Source organism: Lithobates pipiens, unplaced genomic scaffold (assembly GCF_037356315.1).
Source record: "Lithobates pipiens isolate NorthernLeopardFrog02 unplaced genomic scaffold, aLitPip1_a1.2 Scaffold_13, whole genome shotgun sequence".
NCBI classification, from domain to species: domain Eukaryota; kingdom Metazoa; phylum Chordata; class Amphibia; order Anura; family Ranidae; genus Lithobates; species Lithobates pipiens.
The window spans coordinates 516,189,714-516,214,600 of NW_027507718.1; the positions used below are offsets into that span (position 1 = coordinate 516,189,714).

The window sequence follows — 24,887 nt, forward strand, 5'->3', positions numbered from 1 at the left end:
ATAATCCACTCTATTACAGTAGTATCTACACTGTATGTGTTTCTGTAATATAATTGTGCCAAATACCTTCATTATAGCACCACTCTGCGCTTCTGTGACCCGCCGGAGCTCTCTTCCCCACAATTATATTACAGAAACACACACATTGTACATTATATACTACTGTAATAGAGTGGATTATTGGATTTTACAAGCATTTTAAACTAGGGCTTATATTTCAGCCCTATGTCTTATTTTCAGGGTAGGTCTTATTTTCGGGGGAAACACGGTAGCAGCTTTATTTTCTTTAAGGGCTCGTTCACACAATACGTGCATGAAAACTGATGAGAAAACCAACATCAGTTTCCTTGCACGTCAGCTATGTGCCCTATTCACACCAACGTTGAGGTCATGTCAGTTTTTTCCCGTGCAGAAAAAAAAACCTGCATGTGATACGTGTTGTGGTGTGAAGAGGGCACATAGAGAACAATTGTTTTTTATGTGCCCTTGCAGAACATGTGCAGAAAAACTGACGTCTCTGCATCATGGTGTGAACATGGCCTGAACCCAATTGAGAGTTTCCTTGGCTTTGTGTTTGGGATCATTGTCTTGCTGAAATGTCCTCCCTCGTTTCAGCTTCATCATCCTGGTACATGGCTGTAGATTTTTATCAAGAATGTCTTGGTAAATTTTTCCATTCATCCTTCCTTCAATGATATGAAGTTTACAAGTACTGAATGCTGTAAAACAGCCCCACACCGTGATGTTCCCACCGACAAACCTCACTGTTGGTATTGGGGTGTTGTGCTGTGCCATTTGACCTCCAAACATAGTGTGTATTATGACATCCAAAAAGTGACATTTTGGTCTCATCTGACCACAATATATTCTCCAAGTATTTCACAGGCTTGTCTAAATGTTGTGCAGCAAACTTTAATCACTTCAACACCTTCCTGCCCAGACCAATTTTGAGCTTTCAGCACTGTCGCACTTTGAATAACAATTGCGCGGTCATGCTACACTGTACCCAAATGAAATTTTTATTATTTTTTTTCCCATAAATAGAGCTTTCTTTTGGTGGTATTTTATCACCTCTACGGTTTTCATTTTTTGCTAAACAAATAAAAAAAGACCGAAAATTTTGAAAAAAATATGTTTTTTTTGTTTCAGTTTCAAAACTTTGTAAATAAGTACGTTTTCTCCTTCACTGATGGGGCTACACTGAAGGACACTGATAAGGCAGCACTGATGGGCACTGATGAGGTGGCACCAATGAAGTGGCACTGATGAGGTGGTATTGATGGACACTGATATGTGGCACTGATAGGCGTCACTGATGGGCACTGATAGGTGGCACTGATGGGCGACACGGATGGGCACTAATAGGTGGAACAAATTGGCACTGATAGCTGGCACGGATTGGAATGGATAGGCGGCATGGATGGGCATGGATAGGCGGCACAGATGGGCACGGGTGGGCACTGATAGGCGGCACGGATGGGCACTGATAGGCGGCACTGTATTGTAATATACTGTACTGATGGATGCCAATCAGTGCCAAACAATAATGCATGCCAATCAGTAATGCCCATTGTGGGCACTGATTGGCATCCATTGTGGGCACTGACTGGAATCCCTGGTGGTCTGGTGGGGTCCCTGGTGGTCCAGTGTGGGCATCCTCGGGGGGGGCTGTGCTAATAATAATAATGCAGCACAGTGGTGTAATGGTTAGCACTTTCACCTAGCAGCGATAGGGTTGCTGGTTCAAATCCCGACCACAACACTATCTGCCTGGAGTTTGCATGTTCTCCCTGTGCCTGCGTGGGTTTTCCTCCGGGTACTCCGGTTTCCTCCCACAATCCAAAGACATGCTGGTAGGTTAATTAGACCCTGTCCAAAAAAATTGGCTATAATATGTGTATATATATGTAACCCTACAGGTTAAAGGACCGCATAAAAGCTGCAGATGGACACCTGTGGCAAGAAAGCGCCCTGAGGCGATTCAGTTCGCATAGGTAGCACTATACAAGTCACTCATTCATTCAATAATCGATCAGCACAGACCCCCCCCTGTCAGAGGAGCAACCGATCGGCTCTCCTCTACTCGCGTCTGACAGACGCGAGTGAGGAAAAGCCGATCACCGGCTCTTCCTATTTACACTGTGATCAGCCGTGATTGGACACGGATGATCACGTGGTAAAGAGTCTCCGTCGGAGACTCTTTACCAAGATCGTTGTTGCGGGGTGTCAGTCTGACACCCCGCAACAACGATCACCGCGATGCGTGCCCCTGGGGGTGCGCAGCGGCTCAAAATCCTGATCACGTCATATGACATCCAGTCAGGATTTTGAAACCACTTTGCCGCTTTGTTTCTGTTATAGGGCGGGCGGCAAGTGGTTAAACGCGCTTCAACGTGCTTTTTCTTCAGCAATGCTTATTGGTTTCTTCGAAACAATTGTACCTGCTGATTCCAGGTCTTTCTGAAGCTCCCCACAAGTGGTCCTTGGCTCTTGGACAACTCTTCTGAAAATTATTTTCACTCCTCTGTCATGAATCTAGTGAGGAGCACCTGGCCACAAAGGTCTTCAGAGAGCACTTTGCTTTTAGGCCGGGTTCACAATGGTACAACAAACGCTCCGACATTGGGATCTCAAAGTAGTATCCTCTTCATGGACGTCGGATGGATGTAGGACCATTGTAGGACCAATATAGGACTGATGTCGCAGAGCAAAGTAGGATGAAAGTCGTACTACTGTCATGTAGTATAGTGTGAACCCGGCCTTACCCATCGTGAGATGTTTCTTGTGCTACACCTTGGTAATTATAGGCCATCAGTTGAGAGATTGAACCCGCTGATATTAATTTGGGGCAGGGCTGCTTTCTAATTACTGATAGATTTCAGCTGGCGTCTTGGCTTTCCATGTCTTTTTGCACCAGCTTTTCTTCATATGTTCAATACTTTTTATCGGTGTCATTCCATTTTATTACACATAACCTAATTTCTGAATGTATTTGTTTTTGTTTCTTTGTATGTATGGATTGCATGGGTTGTTACCGACATGTGGTGAAAATTTCATGTCAATAGCATCTTTAGAAATATATTTATCTAGAAAAATGGTGACGGGTTGGACCTTTCTTTGTGCACTGGTCCAAATCATTTGGTGGAGAGGGGGTTATAGTGTGGGGTTGTTTATCAGGGGTTGGGTTGGCCCCTTAGATCCAGTGAAGGGAACTCTTAAGGCGTCAGCATACCAAGACATTTTGGACAATTTCATTCTCCCAATCTTGTGGGAACAGTTTGGGGACGGCCCCTTCCTGTTCCAACATGACTGCGCACCAGTGCACAAAGCAAGGTCCATAAAGACAAGGATGAGCAAGTTTGGGGGTAGAGGAACCTGGCCTGCACAGAGTCCTGACCTCAACCCGATAGAACACCTTTGGAAAGAATTAGAGCGGAGACTGCAAGCCAGGCCTTCTCGTCCAACATCAGTGCCTGACTTCACAAATACACTTCTGGAAGAATGGTCAAACAATCCCATAGACACACTCCTAAACCTTGTGGACGGCCTTCCCAGAAGAGTTGAAGCTGTTTTAGCTGAAAAGGGTGGGGCAACTCAATATTGAACCCTACAGACCAACACTGGGATGCCATTAAAGTTCATGTGTGTGTAAAGGCAGGTGTCCCAATACTTTTGTGATTGTGCTGGAAACCTTGCGCTATAAAAAAGGTGCTAAATTGAATTACATTTAAAACTGCTCCCCTGAAAGTGCAAAGTGCTAACTTAAATGTTGGCGTGATTAGGGGGGGGGGGGGGGGCGCTAATAAAAAGCCATCAAAATAAAATAATGTACATTTAGTGATAAATCAGGATATGTTAAAGTGCATTGTGCTAATAATATAGAATCAAAAATATTAGTGATAAATTCATATATCAATCAATTAATAATTCATCAATCATTTTTTGAGTGCTGTGAATCTTACCCATACACCGTCACCAAGGCAAATCTTATCACCCGATGGATTGGGAGTAAATTACCAACTCACCAGATAGACATGACCCTTTTAGTTAAAAAGAAGGTCATAACAGGCTGTGTGTTTATATATATATATGTGGGCTTGCTGGTCTGCCAATGGAGCTGTAGCTGGAAACCTTTAAGATCCTCCCTCTCCGCCATATGTATACCGTTATAAAACAAACATAAAGAGGGACCATAGTGAAATAGTTTATTAAAAACAATAGTTATAGTGTTAGACCACCAAGTGATGAGATCCGCAGCCTCCCTGCCTCCGCTCGGTAACTGGCGTGCGCTCCACCGCCGTGGTATTGTGAAACCTGGAAATCGATGACTGGAAGCAGCGTGACCGGGATGTGCCTCGACATACGTTTCGTTTTACGTCGTCATCAGGAAGCGTCAATGATGACGTTGTAGGATACCTGAGCAGTGACTGCGGCCGGTTGGCTGATAAGCAGACAATTTTGCACCCAACAGTAAAGTTTTGTTCGAGGTTTGTCATGCCAAGCAGCACCATCAGGGCCACCCATGGTTGCACATTATGCCAATTCACAGGAATCAGGCAAAATTATAACCGTGCATGACCAACTTTAGGGACGTGTTTATCAAGCAGTAAATGTGACATTCACTGCAAACTGATCAATCCCTGTAATTGAAGACATATGCACCAGAAATGTGTAGACTTACCAGGAGAAAGATGCTGCTCAAGACTGGTCCAACGCGTTTCACCCCATTTACGTGACCTCTATAACCAAGCCCCGGTGAGCGGGGGAGAAACACGACAGGGGTGTGGCTGGAGTGGGGCTGGCTGAGGCAACACGCGTACACACACGGTGGTCATATCAGGGCAGGTAACAGCGGCGTCTGTCTCCTGGTATGTCTACACTTTTGGATTGGTGCAATTGGACACCTGCTCCTGTGTTCCGATTGGCGGCGGGGAGATCTTGAAGTGGCGCCACAAGCTTTATGTGATATGCAGAAGAAATATACACCTGTACTGAATGTTTGGTGAAAATCACAATCGATGCATTATAAATATATTCCATTATTGGAAAGCAAGCATGAATGTCACCAGGAGAGGAAAGGGGAGGATTCTGGGCAGTGTAGGGAACAAGTAGCGTATAGCGAGGAGTTACAAAGCAGAGTTACTCATAGGAGCATCTTTGCTGCTTCCTCCAATGAGGAGGTGAGTATCACAGAAAGACTCAAAGCTACAACAGTCAATAGTGGTGAAAACATCCAATCAGAGGGGGGCACTAGACACCAGCAAATAAACACATAAGAGCATTATATATTTGTATAAACCCTCTAATAATAAAACCAGACAAGGAGCAATGTGTAAAGAGCACCGGGACTCACCTACAGCCGGGAAGGGCACAAAGCGCTGGATGAAGAGCCTTGTAGCTGGGGTGAATTTGTTTGCTCTCTGGACTAGAGCGTTAAGGCCAACCTGAAAGAAAATAGATGAAAATGAACTTCTAATGTAGAGGAGGGGAAAGGCAACGGTAAATCAATACAGCCATCTGATACAAACATTCACCTTTCCTCAGATAGGCCTGGAAAATGAAACACGAATGGTGATTGGTTGTTGGGGGTTACTGAACTTTGACTCCCTTTAGTGCAGTGTTCTAGATATACTGTAGGGTACTTCAACTGTGGTCGCTGACATCCACAGGGGGCCACACATAGTCTGTATATCTAATGTTATTGGAGATGGTCAGAGACTGGGGACATACTACAGGAGATGGTCAGAGACTGGGGACACGCTACAGGAGATGGTCAGAGACTGGGGACACGCTACAGGAGATGGTCAGAGACTGGGGACACGCTACAGGAGATGGTCAGAGACTGGGGACACGCTACAGGAGATGGTCAGAGACTGGGGACACGCTACAGGAGATGGTCAGAGACTGGGGACACGCTACAGGAGATGGTCAGAGACTGGGGACACGCTACAGGAGATGGTCAGAGACTGGGGACACGCTACAGGAGATGGTCAGAGACTGGGGACACGCTACAGGAGATGGTCAGAGACTGGGGACACGCTACAGGAGATGGTCAGGGACTTGGGGCATGGTACAGGAGATGGTCAGAGACTGGGGACACGCTACAGGTGATGGTCAGAGACTGGGGACATGCTACAGGAGATGGTCAGAGACTGGGGACACACTACAGGAGATGGTCAGAGACTGGGGACACACTACAGGAGATGGTCAGAGACTGGGGACACACTACAGGAGATGGTCAGAGACTGGGGACACACTACAGGAGATGGTCAGAGACTGGGGACACACTACAGGAGATGGTCAGAGACTGGGGACACACTACAGGAGATGGTCAGAGACTGGGGACACACTACAGGAGATGGTCAGAGACTGGGGACACACTACAGGAGATGGTCAGAGACTGGGGACACACTACAGGAGATGGTCAGAGACTGGGGACACACTACAGGAGATGGTCAGAGACTGGGGACACACTACAGGAGATGGTCAGAGACTGGGGACATGCTACAGGAGATGGTCAGAGACTGGGGACACACTACAGGAGATGGTCAGAGACTGGGGACACACTACAGGAGATGGTCAGAGACTGGGGACACACTACAGGAGATGGTCAGAGACTGGGGACATACTACAGGAGATGGTCAGAGACTGGGGACATACTACAGGCGATGGTCAGAGACTGGGGACATACTACAGGAGATGATCAGAGACTGGGGACATACCACAGCAGATGATCAGAGGCTGGGGACACACTACAGGAGATGGTTAGACACTGAGGACAAACTACAGGAGAAAATCTGAGACTGGGGACATACTACAGGAGATCGTGAGAGACTGGGGACATACTACAGAAGATGGTCAGAGACTGGGGACACGCTACAGGAGATGATCAGAGACTGGGGACATGCTACAGGAGATGGTCAGAGACTGGGGACAGGCTACAGGAGATGGTCACAGACTGGGGACACACTACAGGAGATGGTCACAGACTGGGGACACGCTACAGGAGATGGTCACAGACTGGGGACACGCTACAGGAGATGGTCACAGACTGGGGACATGCTACAGGAGATGGTCAGGGACTTGGGGCATGGTACAGGAGATGGTCAGAGACTGGGGACATGCTACAGGAGATGGTCAGGGACTTGGGGCATGGTACAGGAGATGGTCAGAGACTGGGGACATACTTCAGGAGGTGGTCAGAGACTGGGGACACTTCAGGAGGTGGTCAGAGACTGGAGACCTGGAGTCTGCACACAGAGCCGCTTGACTGTCCCTAAGCGCATGTATTTGCTCCTTGAACGAATACATGTAAACAGCCATGGACAGTATCAGCCTGTCATTGATCTGTACAGACTTCTTGTCCTCAGCTGATTGCAAACACCAATCCAGACCCTGATCAGGCCCAGGGCAGTACGGCTGTGGCTGAGCCCTTATGCATGTACCCAGAGCAATAAAAACTCAGATTCTCACTTTACCTTCTACTTAAAAAACAAACAAAAAAAAGAGAAATATTTGTGCCCCCATTGAAGAGATTTTGCTTACTTCCTGTCTCAGTGACCACAAAGGAAATTGCTACAGACCCAGCAAAAACTCGACAGAGTTTCCAACTCTTAGTTACTCCATTTTGCTCACAGTCACATACAGTATATACCGTACTTAGAAAAATAACAAAAAGTCTCAGAATTTTTAAACACAGTCCTGCAGCGACCACATGATGGTAAAAGCGTCTCTGGCTCTGGGGAGACGGAAGGAAATGACACAGTGACAGGGCTCCAGCAGCGCAGAGAAGGCCGTCCGGCAGTAATAAGCGGGTGGTGAGGTCAGCGCACAGCGGAGGGAGCTTTGCAGCCCCGGTCCGGAGAGAGGCAGAGGATGGCGGTGATTATGGCCAGTCACAGCACATTCACAGGCTGTCAAACACGCCGACTCCGAGCTCTGCTGACAATTATCGGGGAGAAGGAGCTGGGATTAGAAAACCCACAGGGGCTTCATCACGTAGGAGACGGTGAAAAATAACCTGAGCGTATGTTGTGCAAGGAGGCCGGGGATTCTATCAGACACATAAATACAGCAGCCGCCTGTAACCGTTTCTGTGCCGCGCCGGCGTCACCAGAATCTCTTTATATGACATAACCCAATGGAATCGTACAGCACAATATAATACAATACTACAAAGTAAAATTATACTATGATTATTATTATACATTTATATAGCCCTGACATATACCTTAGTGATTTACAGAGGACACCGAGCCATCAGTCTCTTCACCAGAGGAGCTGACACTCTAATGTCTCACACCATTATTATACATTTACAGTGGATATAAAAAGTCTACACACCCCTGGTCAAATGTCAGGTTTCTGGGATGTAATAATGTGATCTATAAACTGTACAAACTGAAATCTTTGGGGGGGTAGTAAAAAGAAAAAAATGTGATCCAGAGAGTGTAAAGTCACATCAAACTCATACTCTGAATCGTGCAACTTTGGGGTCCCAATAGTGGAAACGTCGACTAAAGCTCGGTTTCCATTAGTATGAATTGTCATGCAAAACTCTGGACACAAAGTCGCAGGAAAAGTCACAGCATATTGATTTCAATGGCGCCCGTTCCCATCGATGCGACTTTGAAAAGGTATCTGCAATGCTTGGATGCAACTTTTGATGTGACTTTGATCCAGAGAGGGTAAAGTTGGATCAAAGCTGCACTCAAAGTTGCATCAAAGTCACACTCTAGCCTTAGGCTACGTTTCCACTAGTGCAACTCCAAAGCTGTGCGATTTAGAGTGCGACTTTGATCCAACTTTACACACTGGATCAAAGTTGCACCAAAAGTTGCATCAAAGTAGTGCAGGCACCTTTTCAAAGTCGCATAGATGGGAGCCGGCGCCATTGAAAATCAATGGGCTGTGACTTGTCATGGGACCATGACAAGTCACACTAGCGGAGATGGAGCTTTAAAGTCATTACTTGCATGTAGCTCCATCAGCTGGGCGTATGTCACACCATGCACACAGTGGCATCACAGTACCACACCATGCACACAGTGCCATCACAGTGCCGCACGATGCACACAATGCCCATCACAGTGCCACACCATGCACATAGTGCTCATCACAGTGCCACACCATGCACACAGTGCTACACCATGCACACAGTGCTCATCGCAGTGCCGCACGATGCACACAATGCCCATCACAGTGCCACACCATGCACAGAGTGCCATCACAGTGCCACACCATGCACTAGTGATGGACGAACTTCAGACGGGACGTTTCACGAACGCGGACCGCAAACGCGGCCGATAGTTCGCGAACCATAACGTTCGCGGCGGGCCCCATTGACTTCAATGGGAGGCGACTTTGCAAACCTACAGGTCAAATTTGCAGCCACAAAATAATTATTAGCTGTGCAAACATAGTTCCACCACATGGCCAATGACATAACACATGTATGAGGTGAATCTGGGATCGACAACTACAAGCATTCTTTTTTTATATGTGAAATTGTTATGACAATTCAGGACTATAGAGCGCATGAAGGCAATGGAAGAGAGGGAAGGTCAGGGACCAGGGTAGGCAAAGAAGAGGGTGCAGGAGATGATCACCAGCAGCGTGACATACAGCAATGACACCTGCACCGTGATAGAGTCATCTGACACCAGCACCATGATAGAGAGCACTGACATCAGCAGCGTGACATAAAGCACTCACACCAGCACCATGATATACAGCACTGACACCAGCACCGTGATAGAGAGCACTGACATCAGCAGCGTGACATAAAGCACTCACACCAGCACCGTGATATACAGCACTGACACCTGCACCGTAAGCAGCCCCAGGAGGAAGTCAGCATAACACAGGGATGGTGGGAGCCCCTCATAATGAGCATAGCACAGGGATAGTGGGAGCCTCTTATAATGAGCATAGCACAGGGATGGTGGGAGCCCCTCATAATATGCACAGCAGAGGTACAGCCCCAGGAGGAAGTCAGCACAGCACAGGGATGGTGGGAGCCCCTCATAATAAGCAGCCCCAGGAGGAAGTCAAGTATGTGCAAGTATTTTATACGTGTATTACAAAACTATATACTGCACACCAAATAGTACACCTATACCAGTCCTTAAGGACCTTTGTGGAACTAGTAGCTAGGGATTAGCAGACTGTACCTCAGTCCCTATACTGATAAAGGACTGCTGCAGCAAAAGGGCAGCAGTCAGCAGTAGTGCACCTCAACCCTATATATTGTGGACCTATACCAGTCCTTAAGGAATAGCAGACTGTACCTCACTCAACCCTATGTACTGTAGTACCCTATACCTTACCAGTCCTTATAAAGGACCTTTGTGGAACTAGTAGGTTGTGAATGATTAGCAGACTGTACCTCAGTCCCTATACTCATAAAGGACTACTGCAGCAGAAGAGCAGCAGTCAAGTATAATATTCTTTCAATATTTGGAAGAAAGAATATTATACGTGTACAAGCCTATTACCATACCAGTCCTGAAAAGAACCTTTGTGGACCTAATAGTAACAGCTACTGATTAAACTGACTGTCCCTCACTGCTACACACAGCTTCCTGCCTGTCCCTATTTAAACTGACAAAACACAGGCTGCTGGAACAATAACTTGAATAGCATTCAAAACTATATCCTGTACTACTTTACCATACCAGTCCTGAAAAGGACTTTTGTGGACCTAATAGTAACAGCTGATGATTAAACTGACTGTCCCTGTGGCACACAGCGTCCTGTCCCTCTCTCTACACTGACAAAAGACAGGCTGCTGCAACAATCACTAGCACAGCAGTGCCTCAAACCTATATCATGAACTACACCTAACACCTATACCATGATACCAGTCCTTAAAAGAACTTTTGTGGACCTAATAGATAGCGATTTGGGTCACTGAAGTCTCTCCCTGCTCCACACAGCAACCTCTCCCTATAGTGACATACGAAAGAATGTAAAATGGCCGCCGGATTGGGTCTATTTATAAGTTAGGGGGAATGTCCTAGTTTCCATGTGCTGTAATGTCTCAATTGTCTGTCCTGTACCCCATGATGGATGTGTCATCATAGGTCAAAGTTCTTTTACACAGAAAACACGGAAGTCCGCCGGGCGAACAGCGGCAATAGTCCGCCGATCAGGCGGACGGCGAACAGCCGAAATTCGCCACAAAACGACCGCCGGGCGAACTGTTCGGCCATCCCTACTCATCACAGTGCCACACCATGCACACAGTGCCATCAGTGTGCCACACCATGCAAACAGTGCCATCAATGTGCCACACCATGCACACAGTGCCATCACAGTGCCGCACTATGCACACAGTGTCCATCACAGTGCAGCACCATGCACACAGTGCTCATCACAGTGCCGCACCATGCACACAGTGCTCATCACAGTGCCCCACCATGCACACGGTGCCATCACAGTGCCGCACCATGCACACGGTGCCATCACAGTGCCGCACCATGCACACGGTGCCATCACAGTGCCGCACCATGAACACGGTGCCATCACAGTGCCGCACCATGCACACAGTGCCATCACAGTGCCCCACCATGCACACGGTGCCATCACAGTGCCGCACCATGCACACGGTGCCATCACAGTGCCACACCATGCACACGGTGCCATCACAGTGCCACACCATGCACACAGTGCCATCACAGTGCAGCACTATGCACACAGTGCCCATCACAGTGCAGCACCATGCAAACAGTGCTCATCACAGTGCAGCACCATACACACAGTGCCCATCACAGTGCCACACCATGCACACAGTGCCATACCATGCACACAGTGCCCATCATAGTGCCGCACCATGCACACAGTGCCATCACAGTGCTGCACCATGCACACAGTGCCCATCACAGTGCCGCACCATGCACACAGTGCCCATCACAGTGCCACACCATGCACATAGTGCTCATCACAGTGCCACACCATGCACACAGTGCCAACACAGTGCCAACACAGTGCCACACCATGCACACAGTGCCACACCATGCACGCAGTGCAATGACAGTGCCACACCATGCACGCAGTGCAATGACAGTGCCACACCATGCATGCAGTGCTCATCACAGTGCCGCACCATGCACACAGTGCCCATCACAGTGCCACACCATGCACATAGTGCTCATCACAGTGCCACACCATGCACACAGTGCCATCACAGTGCCACACCATGCACACAGTGCCATCACAGTGCCACACCATGCACACAGTGCCCATCACAGTGCCGCACCATGCACACAGTGCCATACCATGCACACCGTGTCATCACAGTGCCACACCATGCACACAGTGCCATCACAGTGCCACACCATGCACACAGTGCAATCACAGTGCCACACCATGCACACAGTGCAATCACAGTGCCACACCATGCACACAGTGCTCATCACAGTGCCACACCATGCACACAGTGCAATCACAGTGCCGCACCATGCACACAGTGGCACACCATGCACACAGTGCAATCACAGTGCCGCACCATGCACACAGTGGCACACCATGCACACAGTGCAATCACAGTGCCGCACCATGCACACAGTGGCACACCATGCACACAGTGCAATCACAGTGCCACACCATGCACACAGTGCCATCACAGTGCCACACCATGCACACAGTGCCATACCATGCACACAGTGCTCATCACAGTGCCATACCATGCACACAGTGCTCATCACAGTGCAGTACCATGCACACAGTGCCATGCAGAAACAACCACAGTTGAACACTGTAGAAAAATCTGCACCACGTTGCATTGTAATCTTACAGTTTCTAACAAACAGAACCGACTTCCAAAGCCTGCACCCCCCCCAGGAGTAGGGATGAGCTCCGGTGTGTCACACAGCCCATGTGCAGAGCCCGCCAGGAAGTTGGCACTGTGCTAATAACAGGCAGTGAGACATTTCCTGATCTCTGCAGCCGCGCATCGCGACAATGTCTCACTGCCTGTGATTAGCACAGTGCTGACTTCCTGTCGGGCTCTGCACGTGGGCTGTACGAACACACCAGAGCTCATCCCTAATCAGGAGAAACTATCATCTAAAAAGGAGGCTATGAAGACAGGAGGAGATCTGAGAAGGAGGGGAGGGGAGGGATGGGGGTGGGGCTGGGCAGGTCTAGGCATGTCTGTCTAAAAAGTAGAGGAGGGATGTGGGCGGGGCATGTAGAAGAGAAGGACAACGTTTTCAGGAAGTGAGAGGCCCCCATGCAGAATTCAGAAATAAGGAAGTAAGGTTGTCCCTGAAGAACAGGAAGAAGCTGATTGGCTTTGATTAGACGTTCTATGCTTGGCAATCAGCTATACAGAAAATAAATAATGTCAAAGATAAAGATATTTTACATATAATAGAAACATTTTCGTTTTTGACTGGACATCCACTTTAAGCAATCACATTCAAACTCATGTTAAATAGGAGTCAGTACACACCTGCCATCATTTAAAGTGCCTCTGATTAACCCAAAAATAAGTTCCGCTGTTCTAGTAGGTCTTTCCTGACATTTTCTTAGTCACATCCTACAGCAAAAGCCATGGTCCGCAGAGAGCTTCCAAAGCATCAGAGGGATCTCATTGTTAAAAGGTATCAGTCAGGAGAAGGGCACAAAAGAATTTCCAGAGCATTAGATATACCATGGAACACAGTGAAGACAGTCAACATCAAGTAGAGAAAATATGGGACAACAGTGACATTAACAAGAACTGGACGTCCCTCCAAAATTGGTGAAAAGACGAGAAGAAAACTGGTCAGGAAAGTGGCAAAGAGGCCTACAGCAATATTAAAGGAGCTGCAGGAATGTGTAGCAAGTACTGGCTGTGTGGCACATGTGACAACAATCTCCCATATTCTTCATATGTCTGGGCTATGGGGTAGAGTGGCAAGACGGAAGCCTTTTCTTATGAAGAAAAACATCCAAGTCTGGCTAAATTTTCCAAAAACACATCTGAAGTCTCCCAAAAGCATGTGGGAAAATGTGTTATGGTCTGATGAAACCAAGGTAGAACTTTGTGGCCATAATGTCAAAAGACATGTTTGGCGCAAAGAGAACATTGCACATCACCAAAAGAACACCATACCCACTGTGAAGCATGGCGGTGGCAGCATTATGCTTTGGGGCTGTTTTTCTTCAGCTGGAAGGGGGCCTTAGTCAAGGTAGAGGGAATTCTGAACAGTTCCAAATATCAGTCAACACTGGCACAAAACCTTTAGCCCTTGTACACACAGTCGGAGATTTCGATGGAATGTGTCCGATCGGACCGTTTTGTCGGATAATCCGACTGTGTGTGGTCTCCAACGGACTGTTTCCATCAGAGTATCCAACGGACCAAGTTATCCAACTTGGTAAAATTTTCCGACAACATGATCCGATCGGACATACTCCGATCATGTGTAGAGAATTCCGATGGACAAAGTGCCACGCATGCTCAGATCAAATTCCTACACCAAAGCTATTGGCTACTAGCCTGAACGTAGTCCCGTCGTAACGAAATAACGTCATCACGTTCTGAATGATCGGATTTTCTGACAACTTTGTCCGACCGTGTGTATGCAACAGTTTCGGACAAAATCCGACGGATTTGGTTGTCGGAATGTCCGACCGTGTGTACAAGGGCTAAGGCTTCTGCTAGAAAGCTGTACATGAAGAGGAACTTCATCTTTCAGCATGACAACGACCCAAAGAATACATCCAAATCAACAAAGGAATGGCTTCACCAGAAGAAGATTAAAGTTTTTGAATGGCCCAGCCAGAGCCCAGACCTGAATCCCATTGAAAATCTGTGGGGTGATCTGAAGAGGGCTGTGCACAGGAGATGCCCTCACAATCTACAGATTTGGAGTGTGTTTGCAAAGAAGAGTGGGCCAATAATGCCAAGTCAAGATGTGCCATGCTGATAGACTGATACCCAAAAAGACTGAGTGCTGTAATAAAATCAAAAGGTGCTTCAACAAAGTATTAGTGTAAGGGTATGCAAACTTATGCAACCATATTATTTTATTTTATTTTTCTATTTTTACATCCCTTCACCTAAAAGATTTCAGTTTGTTGTTAAACTGAGTTTAAAGATCACGTTAAAAGGTGGAAAAAGTTCTGAAATGATTTATCTTTGTCTCATTTTATTAAATCACAGAAACCTGACATTTTAACAGGGGTGTGTAGACTTTTTATATCCACTGTATATAGCTCTGACATATACCACAGTGCTGTACAGAGAGCACTGAGTGATTCACATCCGTCTCTGCACCAGAGGACCTTAACAAATGATTTGGACCAGTGCACAAAACAAGGTCCATAAAGACATGGATGAGTGAGTTTGGGGTGGAGGAACTTGATTATCCGGCACAGAGTCCTGACCTCAACATGATAGAACACCTTTGGGATGAATTAGAGCGTAGACTGCAAGCCAGGCCTTCTTGTCCAACATCAGTGCCTGACCTCACAAAAACCTCTGGAAGAATGGTCAAACATTCCCATAGACACACTCCTAAACCTTGTGGACGGCCTTCCCAGAAGAGTTGAAGCTGTTCTAGCTGCAAGGGGTGGACCAACTCAATATTGAACCCTACGGACTAAGACTGGGATGACATTAAAGTTCATGTGCGTGTAAAGGCAGGTGTCCCAATACTTTTGGTAGTATAGCGTATGTAGGAGCAGTGCTGTCACCCTAATGCTGTGTACACACGAACGGACTTTGACGGACTAGGTCCGATGGTCTTCCTGATGGACTTTCAGCGGAGGTCCGACAGACTTTCTGAAGGAAGTGGACTTGGCCGTTTTGAACGTGATGACCTAAACGGGACTAAAAAAAAGAAGTTCAATAGCCAGTAGCTGCCCTTACGTCGTATTTGGTCCGTCGGACCAGCACACAGACGAACCGTTTTCACGATTTTTAGTCCATCGGATAGATTTGAAACATGTTTTATTTCTAGGTCCATCTGACTTTTGGGGAAAAAAAGTCCACTGGAGCCCACATACGATAGAATTGTCTGACGGATTCCGGTCCGCCGGACCAAGTCTGCCGGAAAGTCCGATCGTGTGTACGCGGCATTAGACAGGAAGCTATCACTCCATTGGATTTTTGGCAAGATCAACAGTTTTTTTTCGTCTTGCCCTTATTAAACAGATAGAACAAAACATCTTTCTCTATGTTACGGAGAGGAGAAGAAGGGGGGGGGGGGGGGTGTTCAATAGTTCCAGGCCTTTGAGCCCTCATTCACCTCTGTCACAACAAGCATTGTGGAGAAATGAATTTTCAATATTCACATCAGCACTGTTTTTTTTTTTTATAGAACAGACTGGCACTCTGCCAGCTGTCCTGTCCTGGGGTGACAACACTGCTCCTCCATAGATAGGGTATGGTAAGTGTTGTCACCCAGGAAGCATGTTTCTGGCAGGATCACCGGGTGAAAATAAGCAAAAAAACAAATACAGTCACTACACCTAAAAGCTAATAATCTGTCATTTGCACTGATTTTTGCCTAGATTGACACAGAAATGATTAGATAATTAGAGAGTTTGGCATGGAATTGAACTTACGTGAGGGCTGTGGTTGAGAGGGCGAGATCATTTCCAACTCTTACATATACCGTCACCATAACCTCCTTTCGCCCCCCTCTGGGATTATTAATGCCGATGAATCTACAGTGTTGAAGTGGCGATATGTAGGATTTATCTAACGAGGGTTTGGAAATCCTCGTCTTCTAAACGTCGACTTAAGCTGTCAAACATAACTGTCATATTCCCGTTTCTGAGTGTCCTAATTAATGATTTACATGCTGATTTCTGCGCCACCATCTCGTCTCCTGAGGCTTTGTCATGTTATTAAGAGGTGAAGACAGGCCGATGGAGAGAGAGGACGCGGTGCCTGGTTATTTTTACTAATGCAAGGTAGTTTAATTCTTTCTGGGGGCCATGTTATACCAGGTCAGCAGAATGATACAACCTCGCCACATGGAAGGCACAGAAAACCAAAAAGGTGCAAGGTACTTTGAAGGAGGTGAGCTGCTAAAAGTCGGTCAGTCCATGTATGGTGAGACCCGGGTGGGGCAGTTCAAGGGGCAGCAGAGTGAACCTTTAGTCAGGGTCCAGATCTGAACCTGCAACTTCTGCGGTGTCTGGCTGTAGCTTGTGCTGCCTAAGATGCTGGGCAGCCCTTCTGTCTGATCTCGTTGGGACTATCTTGCCTTGTCTCTTGTTTCTGGTGAACCTTCAACTCTTTGCTCCCCCCTTGAACATCTGGATTTAAAGCGGTTCTTCACCCTAAAGGGGAAGTTCCGCTAGTATTATCCCTCCCCCCCTCCGGTGCCACAATCGGCACCTTTCGGGGGGGAGGGGGGTGCAGTTACCTGGATAATCCAGGTAACTGCACCCACTTCCGGCCAGACCGCCGCATGGCTCCGCCCACCGACGCATGGCTCCGCCCCCCGTTGTGTTCTGGGAAACACACAGTTCCCAGAGACACAGCGGGGAACCAGCGCAGCGCGACTCGCGCATGCGCAGTAGGGAACCGGGCAGTGAAGCCCTCTTGCTTCACTTCCCGATTCCCTGACAGAGGATGGCGGCGGTGGCTGCAGCGAGACGAGCGATCGCTCGTCATCTGCCGCCGACATCGCTGGAACCTGGGACAGGTAAGTGTGATATTATTAAAAGTCAGCAGCTGCAATATTAGTAGCTGCTGGCTTTTAATATTTTTTTTTTTTGTGCAGCTCCTCTTTAAGCCATGTCTTTGCACTGTTTGCCAGATTATTGTGCTTTCTCCAGCCGGCCAATATCTTGATTCTTTGCGTACCTGCAGCTATCTCCACTACTATTCATTACCGACCTTTGGCTTATTCCTTGACTACACTTCTGCTTGATTCCAACCTGCAGCCATTCATTACTGACCTATGGCTTGTTCCTTGACTAATAATAATAAAAAATGCGGCGCTACCAGCAAGAAAATATTATTTTTAAAACTCTAAAACAAATAAATAAGTGAAAAAAGTGAATCCACCTCATAAAGTGTATCAGTGTGCAATACAGGGCAATACACTATAATAATAAAAAAAGTGCATATATAAACTATCGTGTAGAAATATATAACACAATCAAACAATGATGAAAAGGTGGCAAAAATCAAATGTGTAAAATAAATATAATAAACAATCAATGGTGTCTTCTTAATATAAGTCCATATAATTGCTTTGTGACCATAGAACAAAATCCATGCATAGAAACGTGATTTCCAAAAGAGTGACAATCCAGCAACCAGCTTCAGTGCCAAACAGGTGCACCACCAGTTTCCCCCAGCCTCTCACCTCAAATGCTTAGTAAGCAGACTCTGTATGAAAGTAAAAAGCTACTCCATCCTCCTCCGTCCAGCAGATAATAAATAACTGTGCACCTCTCTCTCAAGCTCTCCACATGTCTCCCAGCACAGTGCGCGGCACATAAAGTATGAAATAAAAGGACAGGGGGGCTTTCATGTGTAGTATTTTAAATCAGTGGTTTAATAAAGGTAACTGATCACTTACATAGAAGCAGAAAACAGCAGATAGCGTCGTACGATCCGAACTTCCGGTCTCGGCCGCGACCGGAAGTGATGAGTGTAACACCACAGCTCCTTCCCTGACGTGTTGCGTCACACCCTCGTGACTTTCTCAAAGGGTTATCATTACCCTTTGAGAAAGTCACGAGGGTGTGACGCAACGCGTCAGGGAAGGAGCTGTGGTGTTACACTCATCACTTCCGGTGGCGGCCGAGACCGGAAGTTCGGATCGTACGACGCTATCTGCTGTTTTCTGCTTCTATGTAAGTGATCAGTTACCTTTATTAAACCACTGATTTAAAATACTACACATGAAAGCCCCCCTGTCCTTTTATTTCATACTTTATGTGCCGCGCACTGTGCTGGGAGACATGTGGAGAGCTTGAGAGAGAGGTGCACAGTTATTTATTATCTGCTGGACGGAGGAGGATGGAGTAGCTTTTTACTTTCATACAGAGTCTGCTTACTAAGCATTTGAGGTGAGAGGCTGGGGGAAACTGGTGGTGCACCTGTTTGGCACTGAAGCTGGTTGCTGGATTGTCACTCTTTTGGAAATCACGTTTCTATGCATGGATTTTGTTCTATGGTCACAAAGCAATTATATGGACTTATATTAAGAAGACACCATTGATTGTTTATTATATTTATTTTACACATTTGATTTTTGCCACCTTTTCATCATTGTTTGATTGTGTTATATATTTCTACACGATAGTTTATATATGCACTTTTTTTATTATTATAGTGTATTGCCCTGTATTGCACACTGATACACTTTATGAGGTGGATTCACTTTTTTCACTTATTTATTTGTTTTAGAGTTTTAAAAATAATATTTTCTTGCTGGTAGCGCCGCATTTTTTATTATTATTGGTATTCTAATTAGTGTTGAGATCACTATTTTTTGTCTGGCTGCTTCCACTTATTTATTATTATCTTTACACGAATAATTATATATTTTTTTACAAGTGTATATATATTCAATTTATACTGTTTTTTGTTGACACTTTGTAAGTGAGGTGTAGCGCATTAGCACTTTTTCTATTATATTGTTCCTTGACTATGCTTCTGCTTGATCCCAACCTGCAATCATTCATTACCGACCTTTGGCTTGTTCCTTGACTACGCTTCTGCTTGATTTCAACCTGCAACCATTTGTTACAGACCTTTGGCTTGTTCCTTGACTACACTTCTGCTTGATCCCAACCCGTAGCCATTAAATACCAACCTTTGGTTTGTTCCTCAACTACGCTTCTGCTTGATCTCAACCTGCAACCATTCATTAAAGACCTCTGGCTTGTTCCTTGACTAAGCTTCTACTTGATCCCAACCTGCAACCACTTGTTTCCGACCTTTGGCTTGTTTACTGACTACACGTATGCTTGATCCCAACCTGCAACAATTTATTACCGATGTCTAGCTTGTTCCTTGACTGCGCTTCTGCTTGAGCCCTACCTGCAACCACTTTTTACCAACATTTGGCTTGTTCCTCAACTACGCTTCTGCTTGATCGCAACCATTTGTTACCGACCTTTGTCGTGTTCCTTGACTATGCTTCTGCTTAAACCCCAACCTGCAACCATTTGATACTGACCTTTGACTTGTTCCTTGATTACACTTTTGCTTGATCTCAATCTGTAACCACTTGTTACCGACCTTTGGCTTGTTTCTCGACTACACTTTTGGTTGCTTCCAACCTGCAATCACTTGTTATCGGCCTTTGGCTTGTTCATCAGCTACGCTTCTGCTTGATACCAACCTGCAACCACTTGTTACTGACCTTTGGCTGGTTTACTGACTACACTTCTGCTTGATCCATAGTGGCCGCATCTACTACTGGACCCCGGCTTGCTCATCTTCTGGTAGGGCGATCCTGAAAACTGCAACCTGGTAATAAAAACATGCAGCAAAACATCTCTGCCATCAAGAGCTCTGATAAATACCGATTAGTGCTTTAGACCAGGAGCCTCAGGTGAGCCCACCATATCCGCCAGGGTGACCTGCTTGCGTATTTATCCTGCTGGTCAGTGGGAGCCTCTATACTGCTATAGCTACTGGCCTCTGAGCCTGACCCCTGACGTGACACCTCGACTTAAATACACAAAACGTTTCATTCAACTCTATGCGACACAACTACACATCTCAATTGTACACCAACAGCGCGGAAGGAGGATTCTCCGCTACCAGCTATTGGGTGAATGCAATGATGCTGTCAAGCATTGATGGAAAGCAGTCATTGTTCGGGTGATAATTTCCACATAGCTGTAAGGTCCAAGCTAGCTGAGAGGAGGAGGACCAGAGCTGCATCCAGCTGCCTGACAACCCGCACACAAGCTTCCACTGGGAAAAGAAACGCAGTATCTCACTGCCTAGCAACTGCCACTGAGATCCAGAAGCAGGAATCAAGGGTCACGGGTGACCAGGTAAGTGTTCAGGCTGCGTGAAACCGGCTCAGTTGATTTTCAAATCAACTTTGGTTGACCGAGTCAGGTGGTGCTTGCTGGGCCAGTCTGAAATTTCAGCTGTCTACGGTGGGCCTCAAATGTCCTCCTGTTGGAGTTTACGACTACTGCGGTGTTCTGTGGGTGGAAATGACCTATTAATGACAAGAGAGTCATATGAGAATGGGCAGATTTCTTTATATGGATAGGAAATCAACAACAATCCAATGTTTGAACACCCAAAAGGTTGAACCTTGAAGAGGATAGGGTGGAGCAGCAAAAGACCAGGCTGGGTTCACCCCCTGTCCACCAAGAACGGAAAATTAGGTTACAGTTACCATGGGATCAGCAAAACTGGGCAAATAAACATTGCCATGTCTGAGGGGGGCAGAAGGTGTCATATACACTTACCGGCCACTTTATTATTTACACCTGTTCACTTGCTTGGTAACATCATTTGCTAATCAGCCAATCATATGACAGCAACTCAATGTATTTAGGCCTCTAGACAACGACTTGCTGAAGATCAAACCAAGCATTAGAATGGGGGGGGAAAAAAGGGGGATTTAAGTGACTTTGAACGTGGCATGGCTGTTGGTGCCAGACGGGTTGGTCTGAGTATTTCATAAACTGCTGATCTACTGGGATTTTTACACACAACCATCTCTAGGGTTTACAGAGAATGGTCCGAAAAAGAGAAAATATCCAGTGAGCGCCAGTTGTGTGGAGGAAAATGCCTTGATATCAGAGGTCAAAGGAGAATGGGCAGACTGGTTCCAGATGATAGAAAGGCAACAGTAACTCAAATAACCACTCGTTACAACCAAGTTATGCAGAATACCATCTCTGAACACACAACACATCCAACCTTGAAGCACATGGGCTACAGCAGCAGAAGACCACAACAGCTGCCAATCCTGTCAGCCAAGAACAGGAAACTGAGGCTAAAATTCACACAGGATCACCAACATTGGACAATAGAATATTGGAAAAACTTTGCCTTGTCTGATGAGTCTAGATTTCAGCTGCGACATTCAGATGGTCGGGTCAGAATTTGCTGTAAACATGAAAGCATGGATCCATCCTGCCTTGTTCAGGCTGGTGGTGGTGGTGTAATGGTGTGGGGGTATTTTCTTGGCACTCTTTGGGCCCCTTAGTACCAATTATTATCCATCAGAATGCATGTGCCTCCACTGTGGGGACACTCGTATTTTAGTGTTAGGACCACAGATATCAGGGTGCCGTGACGTGGCTCTGTGGCTCACGCACGCGTTTGCAAATGCGTGCGGACTAAACCCCTGTTTTTATTGCATACTGTTGGGTCAATTTGGCTGTCTGCGAGCTGGTGGTAAGTAGGCTTGTGTTTTTTCCTGGGCATTCCCCAGACATTGTTGTTAACTTGGTACCAGTTGAGCATCGTTTAAGCGCCACGGCCTACCTGAGTATTGTTGCTGACCATGTCCATCCCTTTATGACTACAGTGTCCCCATCTTCTGATGACTCCTTCCAGCAGGATAATGCACCATGTCACAAAGCTCCAATCATCTCACCACTGGACAATGAGGTCCCTGTACTCCAATGGTCTCCACATTTACCAGATCTCAATCCAATAGCGCTCCTTTGGGATGTGGTGGAACAGGAGATTTGAATCATGGATGTGCACCCGACAAATCTGCAGCAACTGCGTGATGTTATGTCACTATGGAGCAAAATCTCGGAGGAATGTTTCCAACACCTTGTTGAATCTATTCCATGAAGAATGAAGGCAGTTCTGAAGGAAAAGGGGGTCCAACCCAGTACTAGCAAGCTGTACCTAATAAAGCGGCCAGCGAATGTATAGAATAAACCTGTGCTGTATGGTGTCATGTATGGGGTGATCATGTCCTGTACAGTGTCATGTATAGGGTGACCATGTCCTGTACCGTGTCATGTATGGGATGACCATGTCCTGTACCGTGTCATGTATGGGATGACCATGTCCTGTACCGTGTCATGTATGGGATGACCATGTCCTGTACCGTGTCATGTATGGGGTGACCATGTCCTGTACCGTGTCATGTATGGGGTGACCATGTCCTGTACAGTGTCATGTATGGGGTGACCATGTCCTGTACAGTGTCATGTATGGGGTGACCATGTCCTGTACAGTGTCATGTATGGGGTGACCATGTCCTGTACGGTGTCATGTATGGGGTGACCATGTCCTGTATGGTGTCATGTATGGGGTGACCATGTCCTGTATGGTGTCATGTATGGGGTGACCATGTCCGGTATGATGTCATGTATGGGGTGACCATGTCCTGTATGGTGTCATGTATGGGGTGACCATGTCCGGTATGATGTCATGTATGGGGTGACCATGTCCTGTATGGTGTCATGTATGGTGTGACCATGTCCGGTATGGTGTCATGTATGGGGTGACCATGTCCTGTACGGTGTCACGTATGTGGTGACCATGTCTTGTACGGTGTCATGTATAGGGTGACCATGTATGTGGTGACCATGTCTTGTACGGTGTCATGTATAGGGTGACCATGTATGTGGTGACCATGTCCTGTATGGTGTCATGTATGGGGTGACCATGCCCTGTACGGTGTCATGTATGGGGTGACCATGTCCTGTACGGTGTCATGTATAGGGTGACCATGTCCTGTACGGTGTCATGTATGTGGTGACCATGTCTTGTACGGTGTCATGTATAGGATGACCATGTATGTGGTGACCATGTCCTGTATGATGTCATGTATGGGGTGACCATGTCCTGTACGGTGTCACGTATGTGGTGACCATGTCCTGTACGGTGTCATGTATGTGGTGACCATGTCTTGTACGGTGTCATGTATAGGGTGACCATGTATGTGGTGACCATGTCCTGTATGGTGCCATGTATGGGGTGACCATGTCCTGTACGGTGTCATGTATGGGGTGACCATGTCCTGTATGGTGTCATGTATGGGGTGACCATGTCCTGTATGGTGTCATGTATGGGGTGACCATGTCCTGTATGGTGTCATGTATGGGGTGACCATGTCCTGTACGGTGTCATGTATGGGGTGACCATGTCCTGTATGGTGTCATGTATGGGGTGACCATGTCCTGTACGGTGTCATGTATGGGGTGACCATGTCCTGTACGGTGTCATGTATGTGGTGACCATGTCTTGTACGGTGTCATGTATAGGGTGACCATGTATGTGGTGACCATGTCCTGTATGGTGCCATGTATGGGGTGACCATGTCCTGTACGGTGTCATGTATGGGGTGACCATGTCCTGTATGGTGTCATGTATGGGGTGACCATGTCCTGTACGGTGTCATGTATGGGGTGACCATGTCCTGTACAGTGTCATGTATGGGGTGACCATGTCCTGTATGGTGTCATGTATGGGGTGACCATGTCCTGTATGGTGTCATGTATGGTGTGACCATGTCCGGTATGATGTCATGTATGGGGTGACCATGTCCTGTACGGTGTCACGTATGTGGTGACCATGTCTTGTACGGTGTCATGTATAGGGTGACCATGTATGTGGTGACCATGTCCTGTATGGTGTCATGTATGGGGTGACCATGCCCTGTACGGTGTCATGTATGGGGTGACCATGTCCTGTACGGTGTCATGTATAGGGTGACCATGTCCTGTACGGTGTCATGTATGTGGTGACCATGTCTTGTACGGTGTCATGTATAGGGTGACCATGTATGTGGTGACCATGTCCTGTATGATGTCATGTATGGGGTGACCATGTCCTGTACAATGTCACGTATGTGGTGACCATGTCCTGTACGGTGTCATGTATGGGGTGACCATGTCCTGTACGGTGTCATGTATAAGGTGACCATGTCCTGTATGGTGTCATGTATAAGGTGACCATGTCCTGTATGGTGTCATGTATG

The 24,887-nt window shown here is 46.8% G+C and overlaps 1 protein-coding gene across 1 annotated transcript in view; it reads right to left on the minus strand.

The window, feature by feature from the left end:
- Positions 1–24,887, minus strand: part of SFXN5 (sideroflexin 5) — a 447,465-nt gene that overhangs the window by 209,685 nt on the left and 212,893 nt on the right. Inside the window, exon 10 of the mRNA XM_077478081.1 lies at positions 5,354–5,444. Within this exon, the coding sequence (XP_077334207.1) occupies positions 5,354–5,444 (91 nt within the window). The remainder of the gene's footprint in view (positions 1–5,353; positions 5,445–24,887) is intronic.